We start from the raw sequence: 21,654 nt of genomic DNA, 5'->3' as shown, positions 1-21,654 counted from the left end.
TCCCCAGCCTTGCTGGTGCGTATGAGACGAACAGTTGGGAGTCACGTCTCGTTGGGCGGGTTCTGTTGAGGTAGAACAGTAGTGCCCTTTTGACATCCAAGGTATGTAACAGTCTGTCCTCTGGGGATTTCGGAGCTGGGAAGAAATCCGGGAGGAAGACCTCTGCCTGTAGGTGGAACTCTGACACTACCTTTAGCAGGAACGAGATGTCAGGGACAAGGTGGACGCCGTCTGGCAAGAATGACAAATAAGGCGTGTCATGCCAGAAAGCCAGTATTTCTCCAACTCGCCTTGCAGAGGTGATGGCCCCTAGAAAGGCCGTCTTCCAAGACAGGAATTTCATATCGCAAGTTGCGAGTGGCTCAAAGGGTTTCCTCGTATGTTGACGGAGGACTAGAGGAGGATCCCAGGGAGGGACAGGAGTCTTGACAGGAGGGTAGAGGTGTAACAAACCTTTTAAAAAAACGTTTCGAAAGCGGATGTGAAACATGGTGCATCCGTCGACGTGAACATGGTAGGCCGAAATTGCGGCCAAATAAACTTTTAACGATGAATGGGAAAGTCCCGAGTCAGCTAGGGACAGGAATTGGAAAACTTTCTCAAGGCCTGCGGAGGAGGCTCGAGGGGCATCATCACCTAGGGAAGAACAGAATCGTTGCCATTTATAATGGTAGGACCTTTGCGTAGCAGGTTTCCTGGCATTCAGTAGAACATTGGCTACGCAGGTCGAAAAACCTTTGAAGTTATTCTCCACGCCGTCAATTTCAAGCGTGGTACGTCGTGATGTAGGAGAGGAAGTCTGACAAGAAGAGGAGGTCCTGTACCGGAGGGAATTGGTGGTACATTCCCCTTGACAACTCGAGGACTGTGGAGAACCATGGTTGTCTCGGCCACCACGGTGTTATCAACAAGCAGTCCGCTCCATCTCGGATGATCTTGCGTACCACTCTCAGAAGTAGGGGTAAAGGAGGAGAAAGGTACAGAAGGCCAGAGGACCAGGGAAGAAGGAGACCGTCTCCGAGCGATTGTGAGTCCCTGCCGCCTCGACTGCAGAACAGGGGACATTTTTTGTTGGCTCTGGTGGCGAAGACATCGACTTGGGGAGATCCCCACCTGCGGAAGAGCGGGAAAAGATAGGACGGGTTCATCTCCCACTCGTGGAGACTGAGCCTTGCTCAACTTAAATGATCTGTCTGCACATTCAGGTGACCTGGGATGTGTGTGGCTACCAAAAAGATGTCGTGAGCGATGCAAAAGTCCCATAATTGAATGGCGAAGTTGCAGAGATGTAGGGAGACCGTTCCTCCTTGTTTGTTCATATAACTGAGCACCGTGGTATTGTCTGTGAGGACCGTAATACATTTCCCTTTGATCATTGGTAGGAAACTCGTGACCGCGAACTGAATTGCAAGCAGTTCCAGGAAGTTTATGTGTCGACCTTGCTCGTGGGTGTTCCACTTGCCCCCGACGCACAGACCCATCATGTGTGCACCCAATCCCGACAGGGAAGCATTCGTGGTTAGGGTGATTTGGGGTGACGGAGAGTGGAAGGGTGCTCTCTGGAAGATATTGGAAAGGACAGTCCACCAAAGTAATGAGTCTCGTATGTTGGGAGGGGGGGATAGGACGACAGTGCGAGTGTTGTTCGCTGAGTTGTAATTCCGGATGAACCACAGTTGTAAACGACGCATTTTCAGTTTGGCAAAGATGAGAACCGACGTAGTTGCAGCCATAAGGCCAAGTAGCCTTTGGATTTGGAAGGCAGTGATAGAAGGGTGGGTACGGACGACAGTGGCTAAGGAAATGATGTCTGCCGCTCTGTCTTGAGGCAGGTAAGCCACGCATGTCGTGGAGTATAGTATAGCGCCGATGTACTCTATTCTTTGGACTGGACTCAATTGAGACTCTTCTCGATTGACTTGTAGGCTCAGATCCTTTAGTAGCGCCAGTGTCTTGGTGATGTTTGAGACCAGGGTGTTCTGGGAAGGCGCTACCAAAAGCCAACCGTCGATATAGGGGTAAATGGAGATACCCCGGAGACGAAGGAAAGCCGCAACCACAATCATAGTCTTCGTGAAGACTCTTGGGGCGCTGGACAAGCTGAACGGCAGGGCTACATACTGGTAATGCTGTTGACCAATCGCGAAACATAGGTATTGGAGGTGTGAGGGGTGGATGGTGAGGTGGAAGTACGCGTCTTGGAGGTCGAGGGTGGCCATCCAGACGTGTTTCCGTAGGAATGGCATAATCTGCTGTCAGGACACCATGCGGAAGCGATGGTATGTTACAAATCAGTTCAGTGCCCTCAGATCTAAAATGACAGCACCCATTCGTCCGAGGTGATGTGACGCCAAGTATGAAGGAAGGGTGATAGACGGGTTTGAACTGACTCAGTGACAGGGAAGTCAAAAACTCTGCTTGGAGGGTTTGACCTGTTTGGTATGGGAAGATAGTTGCCCGGATCCAAACCTCGGTTTTTGGTATGGAGGTTTTTGACCTCCCGAAGACGTACGCGGTCTCCATTGTCTGTCTGGAGACTGACGACTTGGCGCATGCCTCTGCCAAGACCTTGACCAGGTACGGGGATGGTATTGTTGTCTCACAGAGGGCCTCCGGTGTGCTATAGCAGAGGCCATCATCTTTGAAGATGCATCTAGGGCATGCTTTGAAGTGTTTATTTGTTGTTTTGCAAACACCATGCCCTCCTTTTGAATGACTCTGGCTGCCTGAAGCTTGTCTTTTGGGAGGTGGGTCAATAGTTTGGAGAACTTTTCCCAGAGAGTATACTGATACCTGCTCATGCAGGCCAGATAGTTAGTGGTTTTGACACCCAACGCTCCGGTGGAATAGAAGCGTCTGCCGAAGGCGTCCAATTTTTTACTTTCTCTGTCTGAAGGTGCAGAGTGTGTTCGTTTAGATTTTGAGGAGGATGTTACAACCATAGAGTTTGGTTGAGGATGGGAGAATAGGAATTCGGCCCCTGTCTCTTGGACTCTGTACATATGGTCGACACCGGGGCTGACCTCCCCCTCAGCAGAAAATAAAAGGGTTTTTTGATAGAACAACGAAGTAAAGGAATAAACTGAGGAAAAAATCCAAAGAGCCGTGAGGCAAAAAGCCAAAACACGTGAACCGATCAGACCGACAAAGAAAAAGGTATTTCCAATGCAGCGGTAAGAAAGGAACTGGCGGGATGTCAGCGCCCTCCCCTCTGGGCATGTGCGGTGGGGTTCCTGCGCATGTCCGAGGTCTGGGCACAAAAATCCGTTAAAAGAGCTTACTACAATGCCGTACGCACTAGATCCCATGGGTGTGAAGCACAGAGACCACACCGAAGATCAGTATATGTATGGTTCACAACCTTCCAGTTACTAGAAACAAACATCTCTCTTTCACATAGGTAAATGAAGTGTATCCTAAAATAGTGAAAGTGCTTCTATACTACTAAAAGGCAATCTGTTATAAGAAAGTTTAAAATACAACATTTGTACACTACTTTCTCAATCTGAGGTGTGAAGTATACCCCAAATTATTAAGGCACTCCACAACTGCTTACCTGAAGCTCACTATATCAGAGGCTCACAAACCCACACCTTACTTTATTGTAGTTCTTACAACTAACCTATATGGTAGGTCAGCCTTAACCACATACTGCAGATGGGAAGATGGTGTAGTATGGGAAGATGGTGTAGCAACTTGCCTACAGACATCTAGCAAGTTCATGGCAGAGGCAAGTTTTCAATCAGACGCATCCCAAAGAGATCTCGATTAATATCTAGCACTACACTGCACCAGTTTGCTAACACTGGGGTTTAAAGAGGCATGTCACTAAAAAATTTGTTTCATTTTTAGGGACTTCTAACAAAAGAAGCCCTTGAGAACAGAGCAAACATGCCCCGTTCCCCTTCATCAGAACGGGAAAGTCTCAGACACAATCAAACAGAAAGGGATCCTATTGGAAGGCTATGTCCAGATTACCGTATGGCATCAAGAAAGCAGAGAGGAAGCCCAGCCTTCTTCCTACTGCTCTCGCTGAGAAATAAGCTTACAGCTTGGCAGGCAGCCAGAGCATGGACAGAAGAAAGCCTGTATTAAGCATGTTTGGAAAAACAAACTCACTTCTGCCAGCATAAACGTGGCCTTTTTTCCTCCACACTCCACAGAGAATGATAGGACTTCATTGTGCAGTTCCAGTTTTTATGGAGACTGTTTAGAAAGGAGGGCCTTGTGAGCAACATTGGGAACACCTAAGACGAAACTCTGACAGTGCTGATTGGAGCTGAACCCCACTTCCTCCTAGCCAAAATATTATGGCAAAGTGTAAATATGCAGGGGGCTCCCTGCCTTAGAATATTCAGTTTACGATCTTTATAGTAAATCCTTTGCTTGAAGCTTTTCAGTGGAGAGGACACAAAAGCACAGGCACTGGAGACAAGGAACAACCCTTCAGCTTTAGAACGTTTCATACACTGCTTCCATGTTTTGAAGTACACATTTCTTACTATAAGGATTAAAATTACAGGTTGCCACGATTCAGTTAAAGAAATCTTCGGCCCCGGTCACACGGCAAAGTTGCCACGGGAGAGGCACGGATGGTGGGCGGATTATCCAGGCGCGATCACACCCCAACATCTGGGAAGTGGAGTGCACCCATGGCTTACCGCCGACAATGCACATTAAAAAATTAGTACCTCTGGAACTAGTAAACGTTTGCCACGGGCTGCCTCCAGACACCCATGGTGTGATCGCGCCGGCGCACGGCATTCCCCTCCAGTCCCTCATTTACCCACCGGCACGGAGGGAAGGACCCGTGGTGTGCTGCCGGCGCGTCTGATTGCGTAATTGCGGATCAAACTGCGCTGGGGCAATTAGCCACGCCTCCCCCCGCGCGATATCCAGCCCGTGTGAACGGGGCCTTTGTCAATCAGGCAGGTGTTTAACACTTTAAATGTGAATGTATGTGCATAAGAATAAAGATAAGAGATCTAAGAGAAAAACACACATCTCAACAAATATTATAATAATGGCATTTGCTTCGCTAAAAGAAAAGGGGACTAATTCAAACATGGTGCCACCCCCACCCCCCAAGCTGTGGTGGTAATTTTAGCTGAAAATAACCTATTAAACTACTCCTGTATGTGTGCATTTCCCAAATTCCTATTCAAAGACAATCCCTAGTCTGTGGCTCTGTCCCATTATTCCCTATCTTCTCATCAAACAGTGTCTGCATTCTTTGCCTTATGAGTAACAGGATATGAACAGAGCCCACAGCACAGCCCATTCCCATACAAAAGGCGGGCTGAACAGAAAACACAAGCTTAGTGTGGCTGTGTTGGCCTGAAGGCATTTCAATGTGCCAGGGGCCACCCATCTTGGCCACTAGGGAGCTGGGGTGGTGGTGGCCTACCTTTCTAGATTGCTGCTTCTCTCCCATTAGCAGAGGCTACATATATTTAAGTACACAGCTAGAAACACAGAACGCATGCCAGGAGAAAAAGTAGGATCTTTCTCACCGCAATGCACAGTTGGCACTGGTTCCTCATAGCTATGTAGGTCAGAGAGATCAGTATAGACTGAAACAGCACATATGTCTGGACAGCATAAGTAGGTAATGGTAGGTGGCATAAGTGGAAATGTCAAAACAGGGCCTCTACTAGCATTCAGAGATAACTGGATGTGCCTGGAGTTATTAGTAGAAAACAGTTTCATTCTTTTTGTTACCACTAAATTAATCTCATAGAAGCTCCCAGTGGAGCAATATTAATTTTTCCACCTCTGAGGATGCCAAACAAGTATGGATTAAGGGCTTCAGCAGCAGTCACTCCCTTCAGAGGTTTCGGACAAGGTTGTTTTATATCAGTAGATCACATTTAATCCCAGTGTTTCCAGTCTCTTGTGTTATTATTTCTTATATTTATATGCTTATTTCCATCTTCAGCGCAGGTCAGTGTGAGTGTACCGAAGTTTAAGAGTTTAAAGTGTTTTTACTTATGTGACAGATGATATAAACAAGAAGCTTATAAGGATTAACACCTAAATTCGATTACCAAGATTTTCACTGTGAAGAGAAAACATCAGTACCCCTTCTGACATCTTTAGAACTGTTTCCAAGTAAAACTGTATTACCCAGTCCCTTATGCAGTAAGATATGAATTCTTAAATTAAAAATTTCCAAGTACACAGCTCTGATAGCAAATATATTATGAAAATTGTCGATGTTTCCAGAGGATGCCAATATTTAAGCACCAACTCTTCCCCAGCTTTTCCCAACCTGTTTTCAAAATGCCCCTCTCACAAAGTTTTCTCGTCTTAAATGCTATGATTATTTCCCTCCTCCAAATATAATTATACACTTAAACCATTACTTTTCAAAGCATGTATAGCTTTACATTTCAATTCACTATCTTCTTTGACACCTCCGTGTTCTTCTGGTGTCGCATCTCCCAATCTCTTCCTTTTCATGCCACCATATTGCCATGTAAGAAAGTTTTCTATGTCTGGAACCCATCTTTGCCAAATACCTCCTCCCATACCCACTACTTTTTCTGAATTGCTGCCATTAGCTCACATCTACACATTCCAGTTAGCTGTACCTTCCACCACCCATGTCCTAACCAGAGATGTAACATATCCAGAAATTTTGAAATCACGAAAGAATGCAGGATCTTTTCCTCTACAAGCACACAGAAATTTTAAGAAAAGTTTAAACATATGAAATACCTAATCCATGCTAAACTTATTTTATTGTCAACATAAAATGCATAATTTATAACTTAGCAGGTACAATCTTGTTTATGGAATTTGAGCATACACTTCAGAATTTTTCTATATGCAAAGCTGCAAATAGACACAGTGCTACGGAGAGCTGCAGACTGCTGCCCCCTATGCTACTCTATGACATGTCATAGTTCCTGCCATCTGAAAGGCAGGAAACAAACAGTTGAAAATAGATTAATGAAACAGTTGTATACAGTTACACAGACTAGCAATCTATTTAGATATAGATTTAAACTGAAAACAGAAAGCATGGCATAGTTATTAGAGTATCAGACTAGGATTTGGGAGGCCCAGGTTCAAATGTCCAATCTGCCATAGAAGCTTGCTGGGTGACCTTGGGCCACTCACACTCTCGGCCTAACTTACCCCCACAGGGCTGTTGTGAAGATGGAGAGGAGAATGATGCAAGCTGCTTTGGCTTACCATTGGAAATCAAGTCAGGGTAGCAGCCTACTTAGATACACATTTAAGCTTTTCAACTAAAACAATTAACACTTAAACAGGGCATTACCACCACAATAATTGTGGAAGAAATTACTTCCATTTAAGTAAACATACTCTGGGAACAAACATAGCGTATATTTATGGTATATGCATTAATTCTGTAAGTTATTTTACATTAAAATCATTGAATGAGTAATCCCCCATTTTAAAAAAGCCTTTTACTCATTCCAGAAAAGAAATATAAAGGGTTTTCTCCCACCAAAATGGAAGAAGTTCTGACAGTTTCTTGCCCTAACCATCTGTGTTTAGACTGCAAGCATTCTATCAAAAACCATGATATTTGGTATTCTCTATTATCACCAAACACATGAATACCATTAACTATATAAACTCAACTACAGAAATACTATCCACATGAGTGACAAGGCTTTGGAAGGATGCCAGAAGACCAAGTAAGATTGCTCTGAAGCAGATAGCAGCGCAGATAGTATCTCAGTTGCCCCACTCATCTTTCCTCTGGTAAAGAAGTCCAACAAGCCAACATTTAGGCCTACTGATCCACACAGCCCCTTCTAATTATATTTTTCGCTCTTAGTGCTATCAAGAAAGGAAGAGACAGTAGCATTATAAGCAACTTACGCATTGCAGTATGGCTTCTTCTCATAGCCCTTGTAGTTTTTCATGTTGAGAGTCATCTTGCAGACCTCACAGTGGAAACATGCTTTATGCCAGAACTGGGGGGAAATGAAAAAGAAGAGTTGATAAATTGGGGGGGGGGGGGGAGCTTCTAATGGACTACTACTTCCTACCTGAAGGATGCTAATTTGGGCTGGAAATTGTATTTTGAATAAGGTTAGCATTCTAGGCAGGATTATACAGTGCCTGATTAGAAACTTCCTCAAGTGCCTTGTGGTCAGTCAACCCAAAACACTGTGTTTAATGAAAACTCTTTGGGGGGGGGAATCCTGAGTGTTCAGCTACTTTTGTTTTTAAGAAACAAGCATTAATAGCTTACACAATTTGCTCAGCCTGAAAAAAATTGTGTTATACTGACACAAGCTTGAACCTTAAAAGGAAATATTTGCAACCTGTCACCCAGCTGCAGCAAGAGGCCTCTAGTCAGACAGGAAGTTGCCTTATGCGGCCTTAAGCACAGAAACATAATCTGGATACGCCAAGCAAGGTCTCCCTTCACAGTTACTTCAAAGCCAACCTAGGCTTCCCATATGGTGTCAGAAGATGGCTCCTCCTCATGCAAGATTGATGCAGGAACAGCCTCAATTTCCAGATGCATAAAAGACATAATGCTTTCATTTTGCTGATGTGAGGATGCAAGAGAGTCCTGAAACCCCAGGACAAAATGAGTTAGCTGAGAGGCACTTTCCTCCTGCACAGTGCCCTAAGGAAGAAACAGACTCCATTCTGGCAACAGGCAGCATTGTTATTAAGCAACAACTACACTGATTGCAAGTGGAAAACGCCCATCGCGTGTCACCTGAAAAAAGGCAACACAATATGAACTGCCAAACTCTCGTAGCCAAGCTGTTGCCAGCAAGACAGTCCATGTTTTGTGGATCACTACAAAAGAGACTCCTGTATCTCCACTAATTCTTCCTTCCTCTGAAAGTCCATCCTAACTTCTTTCAACTTCCACAGCCTGAACACTTGTTCATGTAGGCCTGTTCATGCAAGCTGAGCAAATTAACCAAAGGTGTCTTTTTTGCCTTACACATACACCAAATTCTGCAGATGAGTTTCAGAGGTTTCAGTATTAAAAGTGCTGGGTAAAGGATATGGTGGACATCATGAGCTGCAATACACATGTTCAGGAAGACCCACTGGCAACTGTGTAGAGAGAGAGGCAGAGGCTACAGGGCCATTCACATCCAGAAGTTTATGTTTTTCAAATGTGCCAATCTTAAAGAAAATATTTCATAGCATTTATGATTTACTCAATCAGAAAAGTCAATGTTTTGGCAATAAAGACTTCCACACAAGAAAAGCAGACTACTATAAGAAAGAAAATTGGAACATACTCATTTTGGCAAGAGAAAACCAGAGAAATATATTGACACAAATTGTTTAACAGCACCACCCTTTCAGCAATGAGTAAAAAGCCATGCAGGGCTATGGAAATGAACAAGGGAGATGCAGGCCAATTTACCATTACAAGCCCAGAAATCCCACAGTCACAACAGCTTGACTTGTTTATAAGTCACTCTACCACAACTTCTCTATATCCATGGGGACTAGAAACTTGCTTTAAACACTGAAAAGCAATAAAAAACTCTATATAAAAAAACTTGCTTTAAACAGAAGGGAACAAGAATCAGTTCTGCAGAGACTAATAGATGTCATGTAATCTATGTTTTATGTAATCTTGTCATATGATCACCTCAATTTGGATTTAAGATCTTTTTCTGTACAAACCTTCAGAGTATTTCCTTTATCAAATACATAAGTTACAGATTTGCAAACGAGCATTAACATGTAGCAAAGCGCAAACTTATGCTTAATGTCCAAATGCATGACTGGGTTTAGTAGTCTTAAACCATTCATGCTCAGAATACTTAGCATCCACCCCTGAAGCAACTATGGAGAGTCTGGTGTGAATGAAAAGCACCACACCCAATATTTAAACATCACCACAACCCAATATGACAGAAGTAGGCAATGACTCATTACTGGAGAAAAGGAAGTCTTCCTCACTCTGACTGCCTAGAGCAACAGATTTGCACCTTCACCTGTGGGCCAACTCCTTTTGCAGAATTTTTTTACATTCTTCTGTTCAGCAGACCCCTCCGGTTTCCAGCTGGAAAAACCCGTTCTCCATTTACCTGAGATGTAACTAATTTCATGCTCCATCATGACATTTCATTTAAGATCTGCATTGTATTTTTCTTTTCTTTTTTGATGCCCACAGCATTCAAAAGTAAAGACAATTCCACCCCAAAACCCAAGACCTGACTCAGTGACCTTTGAAGCCCACCTAAAATACTGGCATTTGCAGAACTGGCCTCATACTGCAGACTTTTTTGGAGGCAGAAGTTTACAACTGATTCCCTGTGCAGATTTGTTTTGTTCATTGCAAAACACCTGGACAAGCAGAGCCTCAGGACATTTAGGCAATAACAAGTCTTCTGCCACCAAGATGCAAGTCTGCAGAGAAATAGCAATTCAAAACCACAGCCTTCCCACCTCCTGTACATATACAGACTTCAGGCTGTCTGCAAACTGTATTTCAAAAATACACAGCCAAGACCTATGCAATTCACAATTCTGATGTTGCAGCAGACAAGAAGAAACTGCTAATTTAAGTCATTAATAACAGTAAAATAGTAAGTATGCCACCAAGTATGTACCACTAAGAACTTGTAACCACATCGTTATTAACGTTGAGGCCCTTTATGTAGACCCGTAAATTGAGAACTCTTAGTCTACAGTATGTACAGTGTTCAGGATGTTTGCTAACTGGTTAGTCCGTATTGTTTTTAAAAATCCCCAAACTGTTTGAGATCAGTTAGGAGGAACCATACACATATGCCTCCACTGCTCATCTGTATGAAAATTAGGATGGACTCCACGCTTCCCATACTGGAAGCTCCTCTGGTACCACAGAGAGCACGGGTGTACTTATAACTAGAAACCACAAGCACAAAAAAGCATCTTCATACAACTGCACCCAATGCAGTCCAAAAAAAGAAGGAAAAAAGGACAGTACTACACACCATGCAAGATTAATATGGAAATCAAAACCATAGTTGACATATCTATCTGATGTCCACAACGCAGTGTGGGTGTTTGTGTAAATACAGCTGTAAACATGACAGAGACTAGGACAGACATGCGCAACAAGCTACAAAATGCAATGACCAGTTTTGCCTGCTGGGCAGCATCTAGTAAAATATTAAAACTCAATGAGGGAGTCCATTGTTGTTCACCCTCAGTCTTGTATTGGTGTGGTAGAATTCTACTCCATATCAAATGGTTATTAAAAAAACAGGAGGAAGAAAAATTATGAAACATTTTATATGTCAAATCCAGCTTATCACTACTTTTTATTCAATGAGGTTCTTAGCAGGACACAAGGTACAGAAGTGATGCACCACTGAATTAGCTGTGGTCTCAAAAAGTAGTTCCTACAAAAATTATCAACCAACATTTTATATCCCACAATGGAGATCATTCAAGAGTCTCAGTTCTGATTTGGGTAATAGCAGTCCTCACAAACACCTCATAGTGGAAGTAAATACTTAAAACACTTAAAATACTACAAGGCAGAAGTTTCCCCATACCCACACTTTTTTTTGGGGGGGGGGGGAACTTAGCAACTGCAGTTGGAATTAAGCCACCAAAATCATACTACCAACTATGGACAATACCAGGAAGTGGGAGTTATATGAATTGTGTTATCTATAAAGCTGATGGGATAGGGACTTGAATACTAAGGAAAATTACACTAAACTGAAATTTTTATATAACCTGCTAGTTGGCTCCATATATGGAAGTGACTCATAATGTCTTATTAACATTTTCCCCATAACATCAGTCTAATGCAGTTCTCAGCTTACCTGACTTACGATCTAAGAAACTGGATATGGTCACAATCTGAGCTGATCAATGGAGTCCCCCCCCTGCACAATTTTTGTTTTGCTGGAAGTTCCAGTAGACAGATCGCCTGAAGTGACAATGCTCAATCTGGTGACCAGGCTAAGTCCCAAAATAATTCAGAACACATGCAACACCAAATGTACAACCGAACTTCATATGAATCTCTGCTTGAGTTGAATTCAACTGCACGACAGGGAGGGGGGCACCTGTCACAGCTGTAAATTTGAGATAGGCCCCTTCCTTCCTCTATTCCCTTTGGAAGTACTTCCAAATGTAAGCTTGCTTTGAATGGCACTAGGTCAAGGGGGCTACTGGCTATCTGGCACTGTTAAATTCTGTCCCACTACTGTGTTAAAGGAAAGGGCTCTCACTGTCTACACCTGAAATCTCAGGAATAATCAATACTGGAGTGAGACTTCACTTCCTAGGCACAGATACTGCCATTCACAACCCTAACATGGAAATAGTTCTGTACTCCTTGCCACCTTCAAGGAAAGTGTTGCACAGCATATGTAGCACTGGAAAAATCCCAGATCCTGATACTGTATTAACTGAATACCTAAGAACTTGAACCTTCTTTCAGTGGGCAGGAGAGGGAAAGACAAGTGTGATTACCATGTGGCAGACAACTGTAAGAGACAAGTGACTGACAGAAAAGGCCAGCCACTCCTCATTGCTTTGGTTCATGCTTTTCCTTTGAAAAGGCCAGCCACTCCTCATTGCTTTGGTTCATGCTTTTCCTTTGAAGTCAGTGTCCTCACAGAACATCCTCCCTTTCAGGATGATAAGGAACCATATCCATATTCTGCAATTGTCTATCCACAGGAGGCTCATTAGATAATGACAGCAGGCCCATTCATTTAAATCCACAATTTACTGTACAGCAAAAAAAAAGATGAATAGCTGGGCAAGGCTAAGCTCTCTCACCTGTAGCTTACCTCTCCACAGTCTGATCCCCTAAGTGGTTTTTTAGCTCAGCCAAGCTCAAATACTATAACAAGGAGTTAAGCAGTAAGCATAGCCAGGATACAGCACTCTCTCTCTCTTTGTACCCCTGCGGCAACTGAGGTTTAAACATCTAGCATGACCATCAGATGCCCCCAGAATATGGCAGGAGGGGGAAGAGTAGAATCTTGTATCAAGATATCTTCATTTTTTTACAGAAAAAGCCACAAAGACATCTTCCTGGAGGGAACAGCCCCGAAGTGCAGGTATTAGCAACCAAAAGACAAACTAGAATTGACACTTTCACTGAGAATATCAACAAAACACACACAACTGATTTCTCCTAAACTATGGAGTTCCACAGGGAAGACGCTGCAATTTAAAATATTTGTAAGCTACTTTAACTGCAAAACAAGGAATCAATTCTTACAAGAGATCTATAAAACCAATACTAAGTTTTGAAAGTTGGAAACACTGCAGAACAATCAGTTCAAAGGGTGGAGCCAGGGGACCAGAATTTAATGTAAAGCAGATGATAGCTAGTTATTCCCCGAGAAGCCTTCTTTTCATTTTGTCTGTTGAGACCCCTAACTGTGTGTGTTACCATGGAATAAAATAAGCACTGGTATAATTCTGTTAATTGTTCATGAAAAGCAAAATTTAAAATACTGGCAATGACACATATTTTTTTAAAAAAACCAACAGCCATCAAGGCAGTTCAAAAATGTTTTTTGACCTTGGCAGTCAAGTCTGGAACATCCCCAACACCAATTCAGTTGTTCCATAGTGTGTGTTTTTCCCCTTTGCAACATAAACCCGAGGAACTGAGAAGGTGCTGTTCTCCAGCAGTATTCTTTTATGCCACACTCTCTTCTTGAGAGAATGGAGAAGAAATGCTATCAGAAATGTAAGCAAGCTTATGTCAACTGGACTTACCAGCAGTTTAACAAAGAAAAGAGGAAAGAGAAAGTCAGGTTTGGGGCCTGCTGCGCTTATTTAGGTGAGCTCAACTCACATACCTTCCCACTAAACGAGAATGCTATAATATGGAAGATCTGCTTTGGCAGCCATCATTCACAGGGAAAGAAGAAGGGTGCTAGATATAAGATTCATACACACAATCACTTGCAGTCATTTCTCCTGTTGCTATTGCATGCTTATGGACCTCAAAACAATCCCCTGCTTCTGTCCCTTAAACCCAAGTCTTTCCCAAAAGGAAGACTGTTGGGAGACAATGTGTTAATTCCCAGATATTCTAACCCCTTACTCCCATTCCATCGAGAATCTCAGCTGCCTAACCTTTTGACTCCAAGTGAAATTACACCCCGCCCACACACACAGCTTATCCCTACCCAATGACATATGTGGGACCAAACATCTGCAGCCTACCAAGTCACTTCTTCATCCCCAAAGGGACCAGCTGTTCACAGATCATCGGTCTTATTAAACCCTTCCCATTCTGCCTCCTTTCTATAATCCCTCCTCCCAAAGTCAACCACCAAATTGCATTTCTCACTGAGGCAGGCCAGATACACTACCTTTGACCTACCTAAACCAAGCCAGTTATCCTCCACAGGCAACCCCCCCCCACACACACACAGCCTCCACACCCCATTCCTCTGGCGTGCCTCAAAACTGATTTCCTTGTCACTTACACCCCTAGAGGCAATTTAAAAACAAACACACACCCCTGTTTATTCAATCCTCTTTGTTCCTCCACCAGAACTCTGCACTTGCTGCCTTCATATCAACCTGTTAGCCCACCCAGACCTGTCCCTCCCTTCTCCCAGGCCCCTCGCCCATTCTCCACACCCTTCCCTCCCCGGTCCCTTCTCAGCAACTCCTACCTACTCCCCCCTCCCTCAAGCCTTCGCCTCCCCGCTTTCTAATCCAGCCTGCCTTGGGTACCTCTTCCCATGGACAACTGCCCCTTCTTCACCCCCTGCCTTCCACCAGCCATCAAAGGCCCCCTTGCCCTCCCTTTGCGCCTTCCACACACTTCCTTATTCTCAGACTCTCCTTCCGGCAATTCGGGGCCTGCATCGCTTCCCTGCCAATTTCCCCCAGGACAGTGCTCTACTTTCCTCCCCTCCAAGCTGCCCCTTTCCCCACCCTTATTCCACCCACCCACAAATTGCCGCCTTCCCCTCCCTTATCCAAACCCTAACCCACCCCAGAGTCACACCCTTCCCCAACCCCCTGCCCCGTCTCCTACCCCCGCCTTCCCTCAAACTGCCCCTTCCCCTCCCTCATCCAAACCCCAACCCACCCCTAAATTACACCCTGCCCCCAGCCCCCATTAACACCTTTCTCGACCCCAACTTGCCCTCTTCTCCTACCCCAAGTTACCCCTTCCCCCTCCCTTTCCCAACCTCCAATCCACCCCAAGTTACTCCTCTCCTAACCCCCAATTTGCCCCTTCCCCTCCCTTATCCAACCCCGTTACTCCTTTCCCAGCCCCCAATTCGCCCCTTCCCCTCCCTTATCCACCCCTATACCACCCCCCAAATTGCTCCCTCAGCCACCCGTCAGTTCCCTCTTCCTCCCCCAACCCCCTCCCCCAACTCCGGCCCGTCTCCTCCCTGGCAGCACCCACCTTGTCGAGGCAGTTCACCTTCTCGGTCGGATACACGATCTTGCCGCAACGGGCGCAGCTCGGGTTCATGGCGGCCGGCGCGGAGGGGCTGCTGTGCTGGCTGCGGGGAAGCCAAGGAGGCGGCCGCGGCGGGGAGGGTGCCCGCAGAGGGGAATGTGCGCGCCTGCGGGGGTGAAGGCGAAGGAAAAAAGGGGAGAGCAGCCGCCCCGGCAACGTCTGGCAGCGACTGAGGGGGAGGGAGGGAGAGAGGGAAGGGGCGAGGCGAGCGGCGGCGGCGGCGGCGGCGGCGGCTCCGGACTCCTCGCCCGCCTCCGCCCTCTTGCTCGTCAGCACGCGCGGGAGGAGGGAGCGAGGGGCGGGGCGCAGTCGCGTGCGTGCCCCGGAGCAACGGCCGAAGGGGCGTGTGCGCGCGCAGAAGGGAAGACGGCGGGGCGGGCGGGGGTGAAAGAGACCGTGAAGTGGGCGGGGTCTCTCTCTAAGGATTGCGGTCTCCTAAGTGTCCCTGTGAGGCTTCGGGTCCCCCATCATCGCGGGTCTTTGCAGAGCGGGGTGGTTGGAGATTCTCGATTTTAAAGAACAACTCATCCCTCCCTTCTGTCGAAAATGTATCATGTTTTCTGCCCCGTAAAAGTAGAAAGAAGAGAAGCAAAGAATGTCGCCTTTTCACCCTCCCGCCAGCAGGGCTCCCTATTAAAGCCTTAGGGGAAACAGGAGTTCGGCGAATGGAAACGGAGTATCCAAGGGGGGAAAACGCTTCACCTGTTGAATTACCACTCTATTGGCTGATAGTTCCATGTCTTAATTTGCTAGCAGATGAGGGGGTGGTTGAAGGTACCACTCTTGAGTGTCCTTTTCAGCCCCTGGTGGTTACTCTGGGGGGGTCTCCTCACCAGACCCTTTGGGAGGGGGGCTTCCCCCAGCCGGGGACTGGCTTTCTTTTCTCCAAGTCACGGAGTAAACATATTTCTAGACAGAATGAAGCAGGCAGTGATCACTCTGCAGAGCAAAAAAAAAAACAAAAACAACTTTAGAAGGGCACTTCTAAAGGGCACTTTCAGTCTAATAAGGCAGGTCCACGTGTTCATGTATTCAGGGCTATTTTGGGGCAGGAACGCACAGGAACGGAGTTCCGGCTGGCTCCCGAGTTGGCCACGCCCAGCAGGAACTCATTAGCATAATAGGCCACACCCAACAGCAGAAACTCATTAGGATTGGCTACAGTAGGGGAATGTGGCCTAACATGCAAAGGAGTCCCTGCTACAAAAAAAGCCCTGGAACTTTGACAACAGACAAGGTAAACAGAATAAGAAGCAAAAGGTGGGTGTGGCTGGATGACCACACTTCTGGTAACATGGGGGTGCGGCCTAATGTGCTAATGAGCTGTGCTGTCGGGGTGTGGCCTATTATGCTAATGAGTTCCTGCTGGGCTTTTTCTACAAAAAGAGCCATTGATATTTACAACAAATATTTAAATATAGGCACAGGAGTTGTGGGCTCCATCTTTAACGGCATTGTGTCCTCTACTCCGGAACACACAAAACAAAGCTGTGGATGGGGAGGTGGAGACCAGCCTAGGTCTTCTATGTGGTTCAAAGATTGCATGATAGCCAGTTCAACAGACAGACACAGGAATTTGCCTATTTGTAGAGAAATGGCAATGGAAGACTCTTGAAATTCTGCCCATAAGCAGCCATTTGAAAGGGCGGGAATGTCTAAACAGAGGCCAATGCTGTGTCTGTAACATCGAAGGGCTCCTCTGGATCTTATGAATATGAAATTTCTTCTAGTTCACTAGGGGTGTATGCCAACAGACAACTAAGCTTGTTATTCCTGTTTGGTCCTTGCAGCTGTTAAACTTCTTCATTATGTTGTATGCTAATTTGCTGCTCACCCTCTACCTATATGTATGGACTGGTAATTTCCATTTCAATGTATCTGAAGAAGTGTGCATGCACACAAAAACTGGACTCGAATTTTGTTCTGCTGACAAATGTGTGTTCTTTGGGGAATCCAACTTTACAATCCTTGTGTTGTGTTTATTCAGCAGCAAGTCCTACCATGTTCAGCTAGTGGGGCTTCAGGATGTGTACTTAGAGCAGGAACCCAACCATAGAATTGTTTATGTGGGAGCAAGTCCCACTATGTGCAACTTGGCTTACTCCCAAATGAGTGAAGCTCCTGTTTTTCACAGTATGTGTGTGTGGGGGGGGACCCATCTTTATTTTGTTGGCCAGACACCTGTTTCTCCAACTAACCATTCTTGTTCCCCACTCCCCCTGCCAGTTCTAAATGCCCACATTCCGCTCTGTCCCCACTCCCTGGCAAATCATGCCATACAAACAAGAACAGACGAAAGTTTTGTTTCAGATTCTACCAGTTGGTTCACAATCATTGGTCAGATTGGGAAGAGGCCAGAACACAGAGGTTCCAAAATGCTTAACAAATCGATTACAGTCTCATACATGGAATGCCCTTTTTGGTTACTTTTTTGCTGTCTTCTTCTCAACCACACTCACCAACAGGTCAACTGTTGTCTTAATTTTTAAAAAAACCAAACTGCTAAATTCTATTCCAGCAATCAATGAGGGAACAGGCAAAAAAAACCCATTGACACTCCAGCTACTACACCACATTGGGACAGGGGTATTTCTAACTGGAAGGAGGAGCAATCAGTTTAGACGGTCCATTAGGATGCCTGTATTGCAGAACCCACTCCAGTTAGTGGATGGCATGAGATTATTTGGGCCCCGATCCCACCATGCTGAAGTGAAGATTGTGGCTTGGGAGCCTAATGCTGTTTTGAAGGGCCTTCCACTCACCTGTAACCAGCGCTCTTTCCCCATGCTTACACTGGCATAACTGCACACAAAGGCCCTTCCTCATTTGAAAACTGATCTCTCTACCCTGGCAACAGAACAGGGGGGGGGCGTCCCATACAATTCCTTGAAAGTCTGGTTTGGGCTTTGCTCCGGAGAATACTCCTTGTAGTTGGTGATTAATCCAGCCCTACCCTTCTGTATCAATATTCTTCATCAGGGCAAGAAAGCAAACAATCAGAGTCTAGACGTGAGCACCACACTCCATAACATGACAAAGAGCGTTTTGTGCCTCTCTTTCCGGCTGTCACAAGGAAAGCACAGCAGAGATCTTACTTGCAATGAGATCTATTTGCCACCTCCCCAATGGGTCTGCAACTCAGGGCAAATCTCTGGGATCCAGTGCCACTTTAGAAGATCCATGCTGATGTAATATGTTTTAAGGGAAAAGACCAGTGCTTGGAATCATGTCTCTTTGAAAAAGTCCCTGGAGGGGCGGGGACAAGACTATCGAAGATAACCTCTTTCAAAATTCTCCAGCCAACTGGTTAGGCCCTGGATTCAACCTGTGTGTGTGTGTGTGTGTGTGTGTGTGTGTTTAATCAAACAAACAAATCATAAAAGCTACCAGGAAATATTGGACATTAGCACCCTCTACTGTTATCTCTTAGAAACAGGAAAAGTAGTCCCTTCATCCTGTCATGAATTCTCTTTTAAGACACTTGGGGTGCGTTCAGACGGGGCATTTGCTACGGTATAGGTGCCGGTTGGAATCGGTGTACTTACTGGCATTCACACGGCGAACATCTGCCTTCCATCTCTAACCGTTGCAAAGAAATTTAAACCGTTGTATTCTGCCACTAGGTCCCCAAGTGGTGGTATCAAGTGCGACGGTTGTAATCGCTTCCCCCCCCCCCCATCTGATCGCTCTCCACTGTTGTAGAGCCACTTCTGTTCGGAAGCCCGGGGCTTCCGATTTTCACCCGCTTTTTTTTTTTTTTTTTGGCTTCGGCGATATGCGCTTGGGCGAAGCTTCGCCCCGGCGTTTGTTTAAACAAAAAAGAAAAGGTCCTTAGTTTAACGTTTCAGAGGAGTCCGGGACCTCAGGGAGGCCAGTTTGCTCTTTAAACTTTAAAGGTAAGTCCTCTCTTCAGGGCATGCTTTTCGGGAGGGGTGTATTGTGCATGCGCAAAGATCGCCATTCTGTGGATGGCTGCCTATGCGCATGCGCAAACTGAGTTTAAAAAAAACCGCCGACGCCCACTGTGTGTGAACGGGCATACAGCAATGGGCTCCGCAGTCAGGAGGTAAGTGTGATTGCGTTTCAGCCGGCATAAACTGCAATGGTTCCAACCGGTACAGTTTATGCCGGCTGAAATACCCCGTCTGAATGCACCCTTGGGGGAACATACTTACAAATTCCAAAAATGAATACTGGAATGACTCCTTGGAGGAAGAGACGGATAGCCAGGCACCTGCTGTGTCTGAACAAGGACATGGTATGCACATGCACAGTCGCCTTCCTCACTGGGATTTAGGGTGGATGACACAATGTAAGTTAATACAGTCAACAGGACAGGATGTCCAATAAACAATGCAATAGGATTTGGGCTGTAGAAATCTGGAACCCAGCAGAAATCTGCACAGAACCGACACAAACCATAAGCATCAACACGGCGTGTCAAATGATGGAGAAATCACACAGTTGGAACCTGCTTACAAGAACAGACAGCATGAACTATACACAGTAGTCTAGTCCACACAATCCCTAACCCTTTACCCAAGTATGTTTCTGAACCATAAATCAGCTGTAATGTTCCCTCTAATCCCCCCCCACTGAGTGGAGCAGTTCACGCCCTGAGCAGAATATAACCGCTGTAATCTTAAAGTGGGCAGTGGGAGATTCTGCACGGCTCCAGACTGCTGCTGAGTGGGGCTTCCTGTGTTAATGGGGCGATTCTGCATTGGCTTTTCCCTCCGTTGTTTTACAAAACCCACCTTGGAACAGAAATTCCCCTCTGCATTGCACGCTGCTTTCACCTCCTTTGATCATCAGATTTTATGGTATCCTCCGCACTCCATGCCGCTTTCCATTTCTTTGATCATCGGATTTTATGGTACTTTCTGCATAGATTTACGGACATTCAGGGGTGACTTTGCAGTCAGTACAGTGTTGCCCTGAGGTATCTGAATGTGGTTTTGAGCTGCATCTTTCCCTCCCAGATGAGAAACTGTGGAGCGGATGTTAGATGCAGAATCGTCCAATGAGTGGCCACTCTGCGCACAGGAGACAGAACACTGGACTTCACCCACCCCCACCCCCAGATTCTAGTCCAAAGTCACCCTCTAAGATGCCCACTCCTGTTCATTTTGGACAAAAGCCAGGCTCAGAAACACGAAATGCAGCTGTCTTCCAGCAAGCAAACCTACACCACTGTCTACTTCTTGTTTCCTCAGAAACTCCCCCCCCCTTTTTTCTAAATCCCAAAGCACAAGTAATACTTTGATTAGCGCCTTTCAAAAGCATCACACTTTAGTGCTCAAGCTTTGGAGTTCCCCCTGGCTCGATGTTAAAGGGGGGGCGGGCAGAGGAGGGGGGAAATCCATCACAGATGCGACAGAGCAGCTGTTCTGTCTGCCACTCTGTACAGCCTTCAGAGAGAGCACAGGAAGTGTTATACAGACTTAATTACATTAAGCCGTCTATTCTAGGCGCAAAGAACATCTCAGGTTAATTAATTCTGCAGGACACTTCCTCCTCTCCCTCTTATTTTAATGCCTTTGTTTATCTTAGACATTTATACCCCGCCTCCAACGGGGACTCTCAGCAATGTACAACCTTGTTCTCCTCCCCTCCATGTTATCCTCACAACCAACAGCCCCGTGATAAAAAGGCTGAAAAAGACTGACTGGCCCAAGATTTCCTAGTGAGCTCTAGGGATGCCAGCCTCCAGGTGGGATCCCCCGGAATTCATCTCCAGACTAGAGAGATCAGTTCCCCTAGAGAAAATGAATACTTTGGAGGGTGGACTCTAAGGTATTGTACCCCACTGAGATCCCTGTGTCCCCCCAGGCTCCACCCCCAATCTCCAGGAATTTCCCAACCTAGATCTGGCAACCCTAGACTGTGTTTCCATGTGCAGTGGGGATTCGAACCTGGGACTCCCAGCTCCTAGTCCAAAAGGAGAGCTTTCACCATGAGGCTGAGCGAACATTTTCCTCCGCCCCCGCATCATTTTGTTTGGCTTCACCTCCAGCCTGACCAATGAGTTCTGCAGAAGAACCCCGAAGCTCGCTCACTATTTCGTAACGCCGCGAGTCAGTCATCCTAATGAAAAGTATGATCCTTCTCGCTTTTAAAACCGTCTCTTGCTAAAGAAACTGCCCCCTCCCTGCCTTCGAGGAAATTTCCCTCCTCCACCAACAGAGCCACGCCAGCCAGGAGTTCGGATTGCAGAAGCGGCT

General features: G+C 45.8%; 1 protein-coding gene across 1 annotated transcript in view; it reads right to left on the bottom strand.

Annotated features, from left to right (window-relative positions):
• The window catches only part of LASP1 (LIM and SH3 protein 1), a 62,467-nt gene extending 46,809 nt beyond the window's left edge, over positions 1-15,658 (bottom strand). Inside the window, exons 1-2 of the mRNA XM_015408520.1 lie at positions 15,374-15,658; positions 7,861-7,955 (exon numbers count right to left, since the gene is read on the bottom strand). Of these exons, the coding sequence (XP_015264006.1) occupies positions 7,861-7,955; positions 15,374-15,442 (164 nt within the window). The 5' untranslated portion in view covers positions 15,443-15,658. The remainder of the gene's footprint in view (positions 1-7,860; positions 7,956-15,373) is intronic.
• Positions 15,659-21,654: the final 5,996 nt, after the last annotated feature.

This window comes from Gekko japonicus, unplaced genomic scaffold (genome assembly GCF_001447785.1).
Source record: "Gekko japonicus isolate JY-2015 unplaced genomic scaffold, Gekko_japonicus_V1.1 scaffold1039, whole genome shotgun sequence".
Classification (NCBI taxonomy): domain Eukaryota; kingdom Metazoa; phylum Chordata; class Lepidosauria; order Squamata; family Gekkonidae; genus Gekko; species Gekko japonicus.
This window is presented reverse-complemented; position numbering and strand designations above follow the sequence as displayed.